General features: G+C 47.0%; 1 protein-coding gene across 1 annotated transcript in view; it reads right to left on the bottom strand.

The window, feature by feature from the left end:
* Nucleotides 1-18007, bottom strand: part of MEIOB (meiosis specific with OB-fold) — a 546591-nt gene that overhangs the window by 348947 nt on the left and 179637 nt on the right. The window contains exon 5 of the mRNA XM_086939725.1: nt 6255-6355. Within this exon, the coding sequence (XP_086795851.1) occupies nt 6255-6355 (101 nt within the window). The remainder of the gene's footprint in view (nt 1-6254; nt 6356-18007) is intronic.

The raw sequence follows: 18007 nt of genomic DNA, 5'->3' as shown, positions 1-18007 counted from the left end.
CTGGCGGTAGGACCTTCGCTCACAATGCCTCCAAGTTATGGAACACCCTGCCCCCTCATCTGAGAGCCAACCCCAATCTCTCCTCATTTCGGAAAAACCTTAAAACATTCCTCTTCAACTCCCCTCAGTAAATCCCCCGGCACCATTCCTCAATCTGTTGGTTCTTAGCGCTTGGACGCCCCCGGGCAGCAATCGCGCTCTATAAATCCACATACAATACAATACAATACAATACCAGCAGGCACCACCTAAGCGGTTGCGGTTTGCTGCACGTCCATCCTCCGGATCAAGACTGACCAGCTCGACGAGACCCGGATTCCCTGCCATCTCTGACCTCTACCTGCATCATCATCCCAGCTGAGATTCGTGGGTGTGACGAGACCCGAGGGACCGGCCATCTTCAAAACCTGCACAACGCTTAACCAGCACGACCACCGAGGGATCCTCGAGTGAGTGCACTGGGGTTTGAGAAGCCCCAACCCAGAGCAGCGCCAGCACCGAAGTCCAGCCCCCCAGCATCCACGAGATCTGCGTGGGGCCCTTCTGCTCCTTTGCTGCGTGCCACGTTGTCCGGTCACTTGCCCGTTGGCTAGTGGCCCTCCTGACGACGTACCACGACGTTTTCACCGCTGGTCTAGGTCCTCTAGACTGGCCCCGCTGGTCTGCCGTTGGGGAATGAAACCTGCTTGGTCTGGTTCCACCAGCTGCTGCATATATGGTGCCAACCTGCTCGCGAGAATGCCCGTGTAGAGCTTGAGGTCCAGGTTTAAGAGGGATATCGGCTTATAGGAACTACACTGTGTTGGGTCCCGGCCGGGTTTTGGTATGACCGTTATCGCTGTTTCCAAAAGGTCCGCCGGAATTGCGCCGGGCTGGTTGAAGGTATTAAAAAGGTCTCGTAACAGTGGGGCCACCTGATGACAAAACGTTTTATAAAAGGCCGCTGAGTATCCGTCTGGGCCAGGTGATTTCCCCAATTTGAGGCGCGATATCGCCGAGATCACTTCCTCCAGGCCGATGGGCCGATCGAGGAACTCCTCCTGTGCCTCATTCAAGGACAGGAGGCGCGCGTCTCCCGGGTATGCGCGTCCAGCCTGTAGGTCAAGCAAGTCACCCGTGTATAAAGCTTCGTAAAAGTCCCCAAAAGCTGCGGCTATGTCGGCACCGTTGGCGGTGAGTTCTCCCCGACCGGTCCGTATGGCTCTTATGCCCTGTCTTTGGCGTTGCTCTCTCAGCTTACTCGGCAGTAGCTTCCCGCAGCGATCACCCCCACTATAATACGCATGCCGGAGGCGGAGGGCTGCATATTCCGCCACATCTTGGTCTAGGGCAGCCAGCATCTTTCTCTCTGAGCAGAGTTGGCGCCACGCCCGGGCTGCCCCCGTACGTTGGTGCATCTGCTCCAACTCCGCTACTCGTCGGGCTATTTCTGCTCTCTTCTGAGCGTGATCTCTGTTGTTGGCTGTGGCTATAGAGATGAATTCTCCCTGTAGGACCGCTTTGAGCGCGGCCCACTGTGTGGCCTTAGTGGTATCAGCGTTGGCGTTGTGAGTTAGAAGCTGGGTGATGGCGGCTTTAATCTGCTCTACTATGGTAGGACCCTGGAGCAAGGCATCCCGAAGGCGCCAATGCCGAGGCGGAGCAGGCGCGTTTGGAAAGAGGAGAGAGGCCATTACCGGGGAATGATCCGACAGGGAGGCCGGGAGGATGTCAACATCTTTCGCTCGGAGCACCAACTGTGAGGAGCACAGGAAGTAATCAAGCCTAGCGTAGGATTTGTGGGCTGCCGAGTAATAGGTGTAAGCCGTGGAGTGTGGGTGGAAGTGTCTCCACAGGTCAACGAGGCCTAGGTCTGAGAGATGTGTTGGCCCGCCTTGGAGAGTGATCCCACCTGCCCTGAACGTTGGCAGGAACAGTCCGCCGTGTTATGGAATACTAAATTGAGGTCGCACCCCAGTAGTAAGTGTGGTTGGGTGTTAGCTGTGGCCGTCGCCAATGCCGGGTGTAGGCATTTTTCCTGACCCTCATTAGGCGCGTATAGGGTGCCCACTAAAATTGTCTGCCCAGCAATCAGAAAGCGGTGTATCAGCAACCTGCCCTTGATCTCTGCCTCCCTCTGCAGAACTTGACCCCCAAAGGACCTGGACACTAGAATCGCCACTCCCGCCACATTCTTAGATGCGGACGAGAAAAACTGCAAGGGGAAGGCCCGTGATTTAGGTCGATGGTGATCCTTCGGCAGCAAATGCGTCTCCTGTAGGAGGCAAATGTCCGCTGTAGAGTGCTCCAGGAGGGAGAGTATCGTCCGGCGCTTGATCGGGTTGTTAAATCCCCCCACATTAAGAGAGAATTTTCAATTGGAGAGACGTCATAAGTGATTAGCAGGATCTGCATGGCCCTGAACAAGGCGCGTGGAAGAAAAAGGGAACTCAAAAATAAGTTGACAAGGAGGACCCCGCCTGGCCCCAACCCCCCAAACTCCAAAACCAACCCCTTCCTCCCCCCACCTGAACCCCAACATCCCAATTGTTAGAAGACAAAGTCGCAGTCCTGTCAGTCCAACACAGGGCCGTGGTATTAGTACCCAGTGGGGTGACGTCCAGTGGCGACCTTCGTGGTACCCCGCCCGTCCCCCCCCGCCCAGCGAGTTAATGTGCTAAGATGATCCCCCTCGGCCTGGGAAGTCAATCAGAAGACGTTGTTTCTTTAGCCACCTCTAAGATAGCCGTGGCTCTCTCTTGTGAGATAATGTGGGCCTCCGGTTTGGAGCGCAACTCTGGAGAGCGTCTGCGGCCCACCATCTGCCAACCTCCCCCGACGGGCCCTGGGAGGGTTTCATTGGTGCTGTATCCTCCTCCATGTCTATGCCCAGCAGTGCACAAGTGTCCCTGAGGGAGCGCAGTTGTTGTAAGGTTCTGTTCCATTTAAATATCAGGCGGAACAGGTTGGCCCAGGAGTAAGGAATTTCTTGTTTCCGCAAAAAGTCCGTGGCCACCTTGAATGTTTTCCGCTTCTGGAGGGTGATCGCCGAAAGGTCTTCGTATAGGGCAATGGGATGCCGGCTGAAATGAAGTGGTTGGTTCCGCCGAGCCTCATGGAGGATCCTCTCTTTGAGTGGGAAGTCAGGCAGGAATGCTAACATGTCCGGAGGTGGGGCAGATAAACGCCGAGGAAGCCCCACTCTATGCGCTCTGTCTATTCTAATGACCAAGTCGGCAGGTGCTCCCTGGATCTCGCGGAAAAGCTCTTGTAGATAGCCAGTGACGTCCGCTTTCTGAGGCACCCCCCGGCCCCCAATGTTGTTGCGTCTGGAGCGATTTTCCAAGTCCTCCGTGTGGGCCTGGAGGTCCACCTGTTGTTCCTTGAGCCGTAGAACCTCCTGCTGGTGTTGTTCGAGCTCCTCGCCTCTTGCGTTGTCGGCATTTTCAACGGCGACAACGCGCTCCTCAAGGCCCTCCACGTCTCTCCTGAGTTCCCTAACATCCCCAGCAACCTCCTGCTTCAGGGATTTGATGTCATCCCTAAGGGAATTGAACAGGGACTCCAAAAAGGATTTAGTGATAGGCATCTGATCGTCGGGGGCACCGGTTGGGCCCCCGTGGCCCCGGGGAATGGTGGCCCCTTTTCAGTCTTAGCCTGGCTTTTCGCGAGCATCTCCGGGAGCGTGCTGTCCCCTTTCTTCCTGAGACCCGCCATGATGTCTACAGCACTCCGTCCCGTTGTGTGTGCTGGATGTCTGAGGCCCTGTGGGCGGCACTGTGTGGAAGCGTGGCCCCAGGGGTAGTTGTCTCTGGTGACCCAGAGGGCTGCCGCGCCGCTGGGTTATGGGAATCTGGTGATCTGGTGTCTGTTGTCCCAGGGGCCGACGGAAGACCGCTCCGGCGCAAGATCGGGCGCCTCTGTGGCGTGCTCACAGCTGTCGGTTGTCTGGAGGGCGGCAGAAGTCTGACAGGGCAGATAGGGCTCCTCAGGTCCAACCCTAGAAATGTTGCCGGTGGTAGGGTACAAACCCCAGGGCTGATGGCCACTGTAGCTTGGAAAGCGTCCTCAAAATGGCGCTCAGGGACCCCTCGCCGCGCCTCTGTAGATGCACTGTGGGGCTCCGCTGCCGCCCCCGGCCGCCCTCGCCTCCTCTCAGTGGTCTCTTATGAATTAGTGGGACCGTCTCGCCCCGCCGCCCCTGCACTGGGGTGATGTGGCTTATGGGACCACTAGGCCTAACGCCGGGGGCTTGATTATGCCCCCCAAGTCCCTCGCTCCCGCTAGATCTGCGCTGCTCTCCTCACCTCTTCGTGGGTCCTAGGGCCTCTGCTCAGTCAGCTCTGGTAGGGCCTATCGGGGCCACGCCGTCGGCGGCAGCGAAGGACTTCACAGCCGTGGTCGTGCATGCCCAGACCGGGGCCTTGATTACTGTGTCTCCCGGCCGGCACCGCCTCACGCCGCCAAGGGCGTCACGTTGGTGGATGTACACTCCGGTCGCCGCTCGTCTCCGTCTCCGGCCCCCAGCCGGCGGGCCGAGAACGCAAGCGGAGGTTTGCCGCAGGCACAGCAGTTGGGCGGCCAAGGGCCCGGGCGGACTCAGTCACTCGGCGGGCCCAGGCCCCATTACCGTCCCAGCCGTCCAGCAAATGGTGCGTAACCCAGGGGGAGCCTGGAGGCCGTGCGGGTCTGATCCCGGGCACACCGGAGCGTCTGCAGGGTGCCCCCGTATGGCCGGCAGGCACCGGGATGCTTGGGGGGAGTCAGGCTTCAATGAAAAGGGCATTAAGGGGAAACGGGACGGGGAGCCACAGAAAGCCTCGTCCGCTCAGGCCGCCATCTTGGCCACGCCCCCTCTTTGAGAGTTTTAGAGGAGAAGGTACGACATACCTAGCAATCCTTGGAAGAATGATCTGGATATAGGCAATATAGACAGTCTTTATGTTGGTCATCTATATGCAGCCTTTTCTTCCCACAGGAACTACATGGCCTAAAAAGACCTTTTTTTGGTGTCTCAGCCATGAAGATATTTGTAACTCTAGTCCAGAAAACAAAAATAGTACCAGAGAACCCTGGAAACCCAGTTGAGAAGAGAAAACTGAGCAGAGCTCAGAGGAGACTCCCTTAGCACGACGTGCGGTAGAAAATCTGAGGGACTGAGGCTCCTTCCAGGAGGGTCCTAGAGGGAGGTGATAGCTGATTGGCTCTTCTCTAGAGTTTGGTCATTTCTACAAAAGGAAAATGATATGTTACTAAGGTGAGGCCCTTAGTCCTATGTCTCTATATGTCTAATAGGACATTACTATCTTTATGTACCGGGGACTCCCATCTCGACGACGGGGAATGATTCAGGCATGTGAATCTATGAAAGACACCCTTAATACTGGATAAAATGGTGTCTCAGTGAATTAACCCCTTCACTGCGGCGGCTATTCCGCCGCAGTGCTAAGGGGGCGGAAATGCGGCGGGCGCATGCTGGCGACGGAACCACTCCGTCACCAGCGTCCGTTGCACTATGCTTATGACGGAGCGGTTCCATCATGGCCCCGCCCGCTCAATTGAACGCTCAGCACAGGCGTGGAATTCGCGCCGCGCAGGAGCGTCGGGCGGGTCATGACGGAACCGCTCAGTCATCAGCACAGCGCCACCGCGGCTGATGACGGAGCGGTTCCGTTATCAGCAGGGGAGGGGTTAAAATACTTGCCCAGGATCACATTATTTGAAACCAGTTTATGGTTCAAGAGTATTATAATTAGAACAATGCAGGTCTAGTAACATTTTTAGAATTTGTGGAGGCCCGGGGTTTGGTCTCATGATTCATTTTAGCGCAGCAGTCACATGACGCCAAGTTGTGTTTGAAGCCGAGACACCAGAGGCAAATGTTGTTGGTGTCTGTTACAGTCATTTGACAGTTAAAGTCCCAGCACAGTTTGAACACTGTGGTGACTGATCTCCAGATCCGTGCCTGAAGGCACGTAACAAAAGGAACTGATGTTAGCACATTTCGTTGCCGCAGATATAGTGGCTCCGACATCACATCCAGGGCGGGATGGATCAATACCACCTACAGATGCATAAGGGAATTGCCTTGAGGTATTTAAAAGGGGAGGAATCTGCATTTCAATCAACCAATTCAACTATATACGAATATAAAAATAGCTCAGATTCAAAATAAAGCCAAGTGTGACAAGCCAATTAATGTTTTTGTGCAGAAATACTAGATTCTTCCTAGATTTGCCGAACAGCTACATGAAAAAAACAAAAACTATACTCACCATATCATTGGAAATGATGACACTGTTTCATCAAACAATTTGATTTCACATCTTTGGCCTTTTCTTTTGTCAGTTGTGGTAAACAGTTTTGCCTCCCCTACCTTTAAAGAATGCACATTTACAAATGTTATTTCTGAAATGGAATTTGTCAGCTAATGTAATATGTCTTTGACATAAACAATAACTCTAGTGCAACGACGAAAAACTTAAAGAACAAGTTACTTTACCTTCAGTAACATTCTTTCTCATCAATACTCTATTTAACAGCAGATTCTTCACCTTGCGAACACCGCCAGGCACCAGATTGGATTCGAAGATTTTTCTCAGCATTACTCCTGCCTGTCCCCTTCTTTCAACGTGCTGCTCTGCACCAGCTATGTCCTACTCCAGAATTGACATCAGAGCCACATATAAGGGCCCCCCCTGCACGTTCATGTCCATTTTACTCTTTACTCTGTCCAGTCCGTCGGACACAGAGAGCTCAATAACTGAATTGATGTGATAGTGTACTGAACACAAGCATGGGGGGAAGTGTTCTATAGATAGAAAAAGAGACTATTCCACAGAATATGGAATGGCGCTATAGGAGGTAGGTGTAGGAAACTGCCTCTTTTTGCATAAAAACCCCACATTTTCTGTGGAATGGTGCTACTACCTTTTTGAGTCTGTGCACTGGCACTTTACTAACCAAGCCCCCAGTGCATGTGCTCTGACCTCTAAAACAGGTTATACTCCCAATTGGCACACTTAACTTATCTCTAAGTGCCTAGTTTATGGTACAACGTGAATCCAGGATCTGTAGGTTAAATGTCACTAGTGGGCTGCAGCACCTATTGTGGCACCACCACATTAGGAATTTGAACCATGGCTCCAGGCCTACCACTTCAGCTTGGCTGGGGCAGTTTTAAAACTGTAATTTTACCTGTCAAAATAAACCTTTTCGACAAGTCAAAACCTTCCTTTTAACTATTAATAAGTCACTCCTATGTAGACCTTATAAACCCTAAAACAGGGTGCATGACATTTAAAAGTAAAACATGTAGAAATTCAGTGTTACACATGTCCTTACAGGGAAAAAAGCCCCACATGCTATTTACATTGTAGCAAGACTTTCTGTTCCATAGCATTGGATTACAATTGGATAATTAATAATGCTAATTTCAGTTAGGAAACAGCTAGAATTATACTCAGAGTCTTTTTTTATAATTATTTCAAATCCACTTTAATAGAAAAATAGCATTTATAATAACTATTAAGGAAAATGTTCCTTTTGTCTACCTAAAGGGAGGTGTTGTTGTTCCCATCACACAATGGCTTGTGGGCTGGGCTAAGGAAATTGATTCACTTCAACAAGCCCTCCCCTAACACTGTTACTAACACCTAGACCAGCCCCTTCTTTTGTTCACCTTGCATGGCAGGCACCAATCCCAGTGGGAGAGGAACCGCCCCAGAACGATAGAGGTAGGGCTGCTCATTATCAGGACCACATCTCTTGGTGGGTACACAGGAGCATAGCAGGGAAAGAAAGGTTCTATCATTTTTGACGAACGTACAGAGGGGTAGAGTGGGATTGCTTACTGTAAGGCAACCAGGAACTGTGGCAAAAGGGGGTTAGGGTTACTCCTCAGAACCTTTTCCCTACTGTTCCAAGGAGGAGGCAGCGTTCTATTCTTCAGAACCCTTTTGGGTCTGTAGAAGACAGAAGAAGGCTGCATCTGCTGTTGAGACGTATAAGGAGACCTGAAGTACTGGACTGTTCTCACTTGTACCCAGGACAAAGAAGTAGACGCCAAGGGTCAGTTAGTTGGCTTCCACTTAAACTACTGGGCTACAAAACCAGCAAAAAAACCTTTTCCTGTAGAGCCCAGATGATCAGTTCAAACTTGACCAGCCCAGGACCCTGCTGGTGGATTCTGCTGGAGTGGGTCTTGACTACCAAGAGCTGTTCCAGAGGTCTTGGGACCCTTGACTGTGCCAAAATAAACTGCTCCTGATATCCTGAAAAACCTGGGGGCTTATTTATGAGCCCCTTGCGACACTTTTGCGCCGCTGTTGCGTTACTTTTCGTGACGCAGCGGTGGCATAAACATTGTGCCATATTTACAAGGTGACGCATCTAGGCAGATGCGTCACCTTCTAAAGCCCTGTGCCACATTATACCTGCGTCAGGTATAATGTATGCAGCGTGGGTGTTTCCACGCAACAAAGCCTTGTAGGAGTGGCGTAGTGAAATCTATCCGATTTTACTGCGCCACTTCTAGGATGCCACTTTGTCAAAACCATACGCCTGTCTCATAGCAGGCGTTAGGGTTACGCAGTGCTATGTGTAAAGGCCTGCCTCATGCATTGCACAACTCCAGCAATGCAATCTCCCCAGGTGGTGTGAAACGGTTCAAACCAAAAGCTCCTGCACGACCGAACAGGCAAAGTGCCCTTACCGTCGGACCTGGCTACCTGGGAAGTAGTGCTTTGAAATTGTGTGAATTGATACCAATGTTACAGCCTCGAAAATCTTCATAACAGGCACTCTGCATGCCAACTAAGTCGTAGCAATGCAGGCTCTGGCCAAATGAGCCCTTGTACTCCCGGGGGCTGCTTCTTGCCAAATGCATAGCAGATTTTAATACAGCGGACTATCCACCTCGATAGGACACTTTTCTACACTGCGTTGCCTTAATTGACATCAGAGAATAGCCCTGAGAAGAGCTCATCATCCATCAAGTGGTCCTTGGTATGACTGATGTAAAAACATAACCCATTCGGTGCAGAGGACGGAACGTTTCTGTCCTCCGCCACGGTGCTGTGTGCCGAGGACGGAACGGTTCCATCCTCTGCGCATGACCACCAAATACCAGCTGAGGGTTTTGCTTTTTTGATTTTCAGCCTTGGGAGCTGGGAAAAACTTGCCCAACCTCCTGAGGCATTTTCTTTTTCAATGTAATGACGATTGAGCGGATGGCACACTGACGTCATTACATTGAAAGTGAAAGTGAAATGAGCCAATTGGCTTGTTTCACTTTCACTTCTTTAGTGCTCGCTGGGCTACCTCAGCCCCCGAGCACCGAAACACACGGGAGAGGTATCATTGGAAAGGGAAGAATCCTTCCCTAGTGGATCCCTGCTTGGGGATCAAAGAAGGAGGGCGATACCCGGGGAGGGATCCACCACTAGACACAAGGGAGGGGGAGCGGCCTCTTGGGCAAGGGCCTTTGCTCCCCCGGTATTTCAATGCGCAAATTCAGTCTTTCAGCTCCCCCCGGGTGTCTACTTTTTAGAAATATCTGGGTTTGGTAGATTTCGCTAGATGGCCCAGGATCAAAAAGGCAGGTGACCTCCTTGCAAAATAATAATTTTGATGTCTCCATAATACGTTTTGGGCCCTTCTCTATCGCGGGTACTTGGCCCACTCACTGAAGTGAGGTAGTATTTTCATCGGGAAACATGGTGGAATGGTAGGGTAGTAGGAAATATGTGTTGGCCCGGTGATCCAACAACTTTTCCACACAGAAATGTGAGGAAAATATGAATTTATTTTGCCAACTTTGAGAGTTGCAGGGCATTGTGGGTAGTACAATTTTGGGGGGGTCCACGCAAGCCACACCTCCCTGGACTTCGCCGGATGTCTAGTTTTCAGAACTTTCTGGGTTTCACAGTACTGTTCTGGTCTCCCCAGTACGTTTTGGGTCATTTCCTGTCGCAGGCACTAGTTCTACGCACACAAGAGAGGTGCCATATTTATTGGGGGACTTGGGAAAATGCTGGGTGGGTGAAGGTTTGTCGCTCCCTGCAGATTCCAGAACCTTCCCTCACAGAAAAGTGAGGAAAATGTGTTTTTATTTTTTACAAAGTTTGAGGTTTGCAAGGGATTCCGGGAAACATAACCTGATGAGAGCCACACAAGTCACCCCATCCTGGATTTCCCTGGGTGTCTAGTTTCCCAAAAAGTACAGGTTTTCTAGGTTTCCTTGGGTGCTGGCAGAGCTAGGCTCCAAAATCCACACCTAGGCACATTTAAAAAAAAAGGGTCAGTTTTCACTTGAAAAATGTGATGTGTCCATGTTGCGGTTTGGGCGTGTAGGAGAGTAGGGTCTGCAATCCTATGGTCACCCCAGAATTTTGCTTTTTGCTTCACTGGTTTACCACTTTCCCTGGCTGTGGGCATGCTAATAAGACCCACAGCCTAGCTGTTCTCTCTCTAAATTGACATACATGTACTTTAGGTGCATTTACCAATTGGTATTGGGTCACTCTTGTAAGTCCTTGTACAGTGTACCATAGGGACCCAGAGCATAAGTGTACTAGTGTAGTTCCTATATTCCCAATAGGCTCTGCGCATTGCAATAACATAAACAGCAGTGTAGACGTAGGACTGAGGTCATCTAGGTCTCTACCGACCATGTTAGACTTAATTAGGTTTTTGCCAGGTAGCTCAGAGGTCACTAGAAACTTTCTCGAATGTTCAGGAAAGGGTTAACCGTCCTGATTTAGACAAGAAGGGATTAGTTTCTGACAACCGCATAAACATGACAACTTTGCTCCCTCAGAATAAAGAGTGTATCTCTAGAGTCGTGTGAAAACAATAGACAGCTATTTCACTCAGTCAATCGTGCATGCTTAATTTCACCAGAGTGCAGAGAAATAGAGAGACGGGCGTTTTCAATAAAAGGTGTTATTTTATTGAGCAGTCTTCTTTCTCATGCAAGAGAAATGAATTGCCACAATTGCAATACTTATTATAAAGTAAAGTGCGTACAGTAAAAGTAGTATTATGAAATAATACTGTAAAAGCATTGATATGGTTTCTTAGCCATATGATACTTTAAAATGGATAAAATATATACATACATAAAAACATTGACTAACTAACTCAACTGGTGTTTCTAAGATACGCCTACCCCGGTGTACCTGACCTAAGCCTAATACGCGGGAAGGATTAAGTAAGTTGCAGTTTTAAGTTAAATTAGGTTTTTGCTAAGAATCGGAATCAAGAATTCTCTCTAAGGTTTTAATCAGCTCCGTACCTTGGTTATAGAATGAAGGAGGTCTTGTATCTCGCTTCTCAGGACTCGATCTCCCAGCAACCCGCGAGGGTGACTTGGGAACACCGGAGCTGGATTTTCTCGGCTGGAGAAAAAGACAGCGTCTCTCTCAGTGCGTCGAAGGGAGGGGTGTTTTCCTTTGGCCCTAGCAACAGCTGGGTCCCCGGGCAAGTAGAACGTTGCTCTGCTCCCCACCACCGTGTGTTTGCTTAAGGCTACGTTGGTATATTTATACCTGAAAGGTGCCAGGTTTGACATAAGGTTGGACATAAGACGTCACTAAGAACTAACAGTTCTTTCTGGACTCCAGGAGTTCTTGTGCAAATCAAAAGAAAAGCAGGGGGAATTCCCGGGCTGCTGGAGGCTTGGTTTGTTTAAAGAACGCGTTGTGCTTTCTAGGAGTCTATGGGAGTAGCCTTGCCGTGTTTTGGACTGCATGGGCTATTACTAAATATGGATATGATTCCTATGCCTTTATAAGGATATTATTTGTTATAACCACATAAGGGCATGAATCGGGAATATCGAATTAGGGTCCTAGATAGAAATACAACACCCACTCCACGTATTAATGTCCATCATTACTAAAAAATCAGTAATATTAAACATACAATGCATGCGTGTTTTCCAACCCATCCCAAAATACATAAATTGCTTTTGAAAAGGTGCATGGTTTATACAGGAAAAAATGTGTATTGGTACTGTACGTTTTTTCAAGCAGGGTTATCATTCAGTTAAATGCATATATATATATCAGCTGAATGAATTGCGAAAATTACACATGAAATGGCTCTGTATACAGAAAAGAAGGTCGAGACCATTTCATCACATATTTATACAATACTGTACATGTGCTAGAGGCTGAGGTAAAATATTGTCCCTAAAAATAGAAGCTCTGTTCTCTAAGATTAGTTCTACTTTAAGCAGAGTACCATGTGCCGGAAAAAATTGTAAATATTTTTGATGTGAAAGAAAAATAATTTCGCTTTCAGGGGAAGAAATAGTTCCAAATGTTTTCAGTTGCTTTGTTTAACAGAACTGAAGGCCGAATTCAGAGTTCAGGGAATGCTGTGTGCTTGTCGTTTTTTTAAATTTGTTTTTTAATTACTCTCGTTGTTCAGGGGAGAACATCATATCAGACAAGCTTGCAAAAAATTGGTCTACAACATCAGGTGAAAGTTCGACCAAGCTTGAAAATGCAGTAACTGTGCAGTTGTGAGCGTGATTGCTATCATCTATGTTTGGATCAGCAATGCTCACAGAAGGTTGTACCTGTTTGGTGCTGCTTTCCTCTCGTACTTCATCGCCACCTACTCGTAATGGTGAAGTCTCAACGAATGCCATCATCAGAATAGGTAGCCGCTAGGGACAACACGTTGCATGAGTCGTTACTGGGCAAAGCAAAGTATCGATATCCATTGGTACTGCTGATGGTAGTGTAAGACAGACGTCCAACACGCATTCTTCTCCGCATAGCAGACATCGAAGCACAGGTAAGATGCAATCCTGCCAGATTGGTCTGAATGAAAGAAACCAAGTTGTACTCAGATCTCTTAGCCGGGCTAATCCGAGGACCTTAGTGATTTTGTCTGGGTAGCGTATTGCTAGGATCGTTTCTTCCATCGTTGCTGGAGTCTTGTCTGTGGCTTGGCTTGCCATATCGGAGCAGAAGGAACAAAAATAAAATTCCTGCTACGAGTCCCAAAATTAACGGTAGGCCGCCAAAAACAGAATGGACAAAATTCGGGAAGATGCCCAGAACTGTTTCAAATGGTGTTAACAGTCCTGAAAAAATTGTCTTAAATACATGTGCGAAATCAGGGGAATGTAGAGACATTTTGGCCCAGGCCTGTGCGCCTAGTACCAACAAGACCTATCGGGCTAAGTGGAAGAGATTCTGTGTTTGGTGTCGGAAGGAAGGTTTACATCCATATACTTCTGCACCGCACCAACTCTTGCCTTACATCCTTTCTCTGGCAAAATCTGGATTGGCTCCGCTTCTGTAAAGGTACATCTAGCTGCCATTTCTAGATTCAGACGTTCATCTTCAGGTCCTTCCCTGTGGTCAGCAAGGATTATCAAACAATTCCTGAAGGGTTTATTCAGGGTCTTTCCTCCAGTCCGGCCTCCACCACTAGCCTGGCATTTGAACTTAGTCTTGTCATATCTCATGAAAGCCCCTTTTGAGCCTGTTCATAAGACTGACCTTAAGTTTCTCTCGTGGAAACTGGCTCTTTTCTTGGCCCTGACATCGGCTAGAAGAGTAAGTGAACTCCAGGCTTTCACAATTGAGGAACCTTTTCTACAATTCAAGAATAATGTCCTCATCCTAAGAACAAATCCTAAATTTATCCCGAAGGTGCCCTCAGAATTCCACCTAAATGAGCCAGTGGTCTTAAAACCGTTCTTTCCACAGCCTTCCACACCCGCGGAAAGAACTTTGCACTCTTTGGACATTCACAGATGCCTGAAATTCTACCTGGAGCGGACAAAACAGTTCAGAAAATCTTCACAGCCTTTTGTTTCATTCAGTGCTCCTCGCAAGGGGTGTCCAGTTTCTAAGGCTTGTATTTCCCACTGGATTTCCAGTGCTATACATTTTTGCCACCAGGCAGCTGGAAAACCACTGCAGCAAGCAGTTCGTGCTCACTCTACAAGATCAATGGCTTCATCGACGGCTCTATTCGTAGGTGTCCCAATCAAGGACATTTGTAGAGCAGCGACGTGGAGCAGTGTCCACACCTTCACTCGCCACTACTGCTTGGATTCTTCTGTGAAAGAGGATGCGGCAGTGGGCCAGGCGGTTTTGAGGAACCTTTTCCAATAAGTCGGTGAGCTTTCCTTTCTATCCCGCCTTCCTGTTTGCATATTTTGTATTGCTGTGTTATTGTCATGCTCTATGATTCTAATGTGTATCTAGTTTTCTGATCAGAAATATGTGTGACATTTTCAGGTTCACAAATTACAAAATATGCTTTTTCTATTTACTGCTGGATACAAAGCATAGGAATCTATGAAAGTTCCAATACTGGGGCAAGAAAACAAGTTACTTACCTGTAACTTTGGTTCCCCAGTATTGGTAACTTTCATAGATTCCCATGCGCCCACCCCCCTCCCCTGGGAAAGCCCAGTCTTATTGTCTTGTGGGATAGCTGTTCACAACGGCTACGAAAATCTGAGGCTCTGAGCTTCTCTCAGGAAGGTTCTATGGGGTGAGGCTGCTCTGATTGGCTACTGCAAAAGTTTGGTCTCTTTTACAAAAAGAGGTGGATAAGCTACAAAATGAGATGAGGCCTAGGCCTATTTTTTCACTTTGTGCTTACTACTATGGTATTTTCTATTTACCGAGGCTCCCATTCCGACGACGGGGAATGATACAAAGCATGGGAATCTATGAAAGTTACCAATACTGGGGAACCAAAGTTACAGGTAAGTAACTTGTTTTCTTCCAAGGTAGTTTGCTGTATGCAAGTATTGTATCCAATCAGCAATCCAGACATGGAGGCGGCAATATGGCCTTATGTAAATATCTCTTCTATTCGAATTGATACTTTAAGCAGAATGCAGTCTATTCTTTTACAGACTACTGTGCCTTTGACCTCGTCCAAAGAAACGTATGAACTGCAAGTTGCAAGGACAGCGGCAGAGATACATACCCTTTTATCGACAAATTGCTCCGTGCATTTCGTAGAAATGTTAAGTCAAATTTTAAACATGTCTGATACCAGTGATTTCGCACATGTATTTAAGACAATTTTTTCAGGACTGTTAACACCATTTGAAACAGTTTGTTTATCAGTAAGGTTAAAGATAGAAAATAATGACGTTATGTTGATTAGACGCCATGGCACGTAGCCTGAACGTAGGTTTTGCAACGTCCAGCCTAGCTGTACAATAGAACGTAATTGGGACTGACCATGTTGTAACATTAGCAAGTCTTGCTCTATAATATCAAAGGCAGATGATGCAATACTGCCCAGTGAATATATTCTGGAAGACAGAGTTGTTAACCCATTGTCCACTACAGAAAGTGATTTTTCCAAATTTATACTATCAATTTCTCATATTTTTTCTGCTGTTTCAATTTGCATTACTTTCCAAGCTTCGTTGTATGCAGCGTATATACCGGCCGCTATGAAACGTTTTTGACGCTGTTTGCGAGGTCCCATTATGAAATCTCGCAAGTCAGCACCTTCTTTAAGTAAAGTCAAGTGTTGCTTAATTTCAGCCAGTGTGGATTTCTGTAGCCACTCAATGCATAATTTCCCTACACTGTATGTTGTAACTATCCCTGGATGTTGTCTCTGGGAATATCTTGGGTTTGGCCTGGTCAGTTTGAACCCCTGTCTTTTGTTCAGGAATCTATCTTCACAGTTATTTGTGTCTGAGGGCTAGATCAACATTTTTTTCTAATCAGGATTTGTTCTGTTTTGGTGAAAAATATGGGATATGTCTATTTCCACATCCATAGTACTATTACTATCAGGTATGGGCTTCGGAATAGACGGTTTATTTAAGTATTTTATCTTAGCTAAACCAAGACAAGTAGTTTGTTGAATGGTATCATTCAGGAATATTATTTGTTCTGGGATTATGCAGGCTCTAAATAATGGTTCTAGACCTTGTACCTGCCACTCTTTTGTTCCCCAAATCGTTTTTGTTTCAATGTTGTTTTTCCAAAATTCAAAACCAAATGTTGACATTTTGTCATAAAATTTTTCAGAATAAATCAATTTAGTATTTGTCAACATTGTTTTCATTCCTGTCTTATTTAACATTTAACATTAACATAAAACGTTTCTGGATCACTGTTGTTAAACCCTGAGAAGTATGGAAATTTCTCATAAAATGTCTTCGAACTTCCTTTTGGTGGAGTTGGACAATGTTCCCATTGATTATAAGTAAAAACATTTCTAGGTTGAGCAGATTTATGAAAATAGTGATGACCATAGTGATTGTAACAGTATAATTCTTCATAATTTGACGAACCCTGCAAATAATCATGTTCTGTGAATTTAGCGGACATTACTAAATCTGACATCATATTATTAATATTTTCAGAATCCCAATCATCAGAGAAAGAACTTGGTATCACAAAATCACTTAAGGAAACCTTAAACTAGTGTGGATACTTCAAGAGCTCAATCGGGCCATAGATTTCATAGTCAGTTCTGTCCCATGCTATACCACCAGGTATTGGGTTGGCTGTGATGTTCACTGATGATAGTTCTCTTTTCTCGATGTGAGAGGATCTGTGAGACTTTAGGACCAAGTTGATGTTCTGACTTGCTGTGTCCATTGTACTATATTTTCCATCAATGAATTTACCCAAGCATAAAACTATGATGAGCCAAAGCAGGAGGAAAAGTACACCTAACAGTCCAAAATTCAACCCATGGTGAAATCAGATATGTTTCTTTTAGTTGGTGAAAAAGCTTGGTTATTTTTTCTTTGAAAGTTTTTGTTGCTGGCTTGTCTCCATGTTCACTTGGATCATCGGAAAAGTCATCAAAGTTGATAAAGTAGCCAGATGCAGTTCTGTCAATTGGTGGGATTGCTTCCGGATTTCCATTGATCTTTGCATTTTCTTTAGTTACATTTGTATAGTCTGAGGCTACATCGTTGTAGATTGGTGCATCATCATGAATTGTTGCAATTTGGGTTTCAAGAGGCACAAGTTCCATGGCTTTGTTGCATAGTCCTTTCTTATTTACTGCAGGTTTATCGAATGTGATTAGTCTCTCAGTTTGAACCTCTTGGATTGTAGCAAAGTTTGGTCTTCTGCTATTTCTTGGGAGTCCACTGGGCCTGCTATTCATTATCGGCCACATGTTTGTGGTTTCACCAGGTCGATGGAAATAATTCTGTTTTCCTTTTTACCAGCAAGCGGCGGTAGTACTACTGATCTTGTTCCGCTGACAGCTAAGACAGGTACTGCTTTTCTGTAAGAAGGCCCAAATTCCTTCTTCACCGCGATTTTTTCTCCGGCCAGATCCCCAATCTTTGGAATCCAGACAGGTCTTGCTGGGACAGGTGGTTCTTCAGTGGTTGTTGGCTTAAACTTTATGTTACTTAGACTCTTTCTTGTTTCATTCAAGTCCTGTAAAACAGCCAGACGATCTTTGATATCAAAAGTTTTTTCTTCTACCACTGAAGTTTGACGATCCAAATCCTGGATAATCATTCTAGTACCAAACAAAAGTTCATACGGACTGATACCTCCTCGAGAATTTCTTGGCATGTTATTAAGACTGCATTGGACACTCATTAGATGTTTGACCCACCCGTAACCCGAACCTAATACCCTCGCTGTTATAGATTTTATCTTATGTCACGGTTTTTTCTTTCCAGTACCGCATTTCCCTCAGGATGGAAGGGAGAAGAGTACCGCAATGCAATGCCCATGCTGGTCAAGGCCTCTTTGTAAGCTCGAGAGCTAAACGCAAGACCCTGGTCAGAATGTAGCATGCCAATTGCGTATGTGCCGATAAAGACTCGCAAATCTTTTATAACAGTTCTGGCGTCAGCCGAGCGCTGGGGCCACATTTTTAAGTAAATTTAGTCTTAATAATTATGGGGGCGCATTTCTACGGCTGGATTTCTGCGTATAGATCGCCTGATGCTTTCTAATAAAGGTGTCCTGGCAATAGTCTGGTCCGGTTCACAACTGCGATCTCTGTTGCAGTCTGGACAATCCATTGCAAATTTGCAAGC

This window comes from Lissotriton vulgaris, chromosome 10, assembly GCF_964263255.1.
Source record: "Lissotriton vulgaris chromosome 10, aLisVul1.2, whole genome shotgun sequence".
Classification (NCBI taxonomy): domain Eukaryota; kingdom Metazoa; phylum Chordata; class Amphibia; order Caudata; family Salamandridae; genus Lissotriton; species Lissotriton vulgaris.
This window is presented reverse-complemented; position numbering and strand designations above follow the sequence as displayed.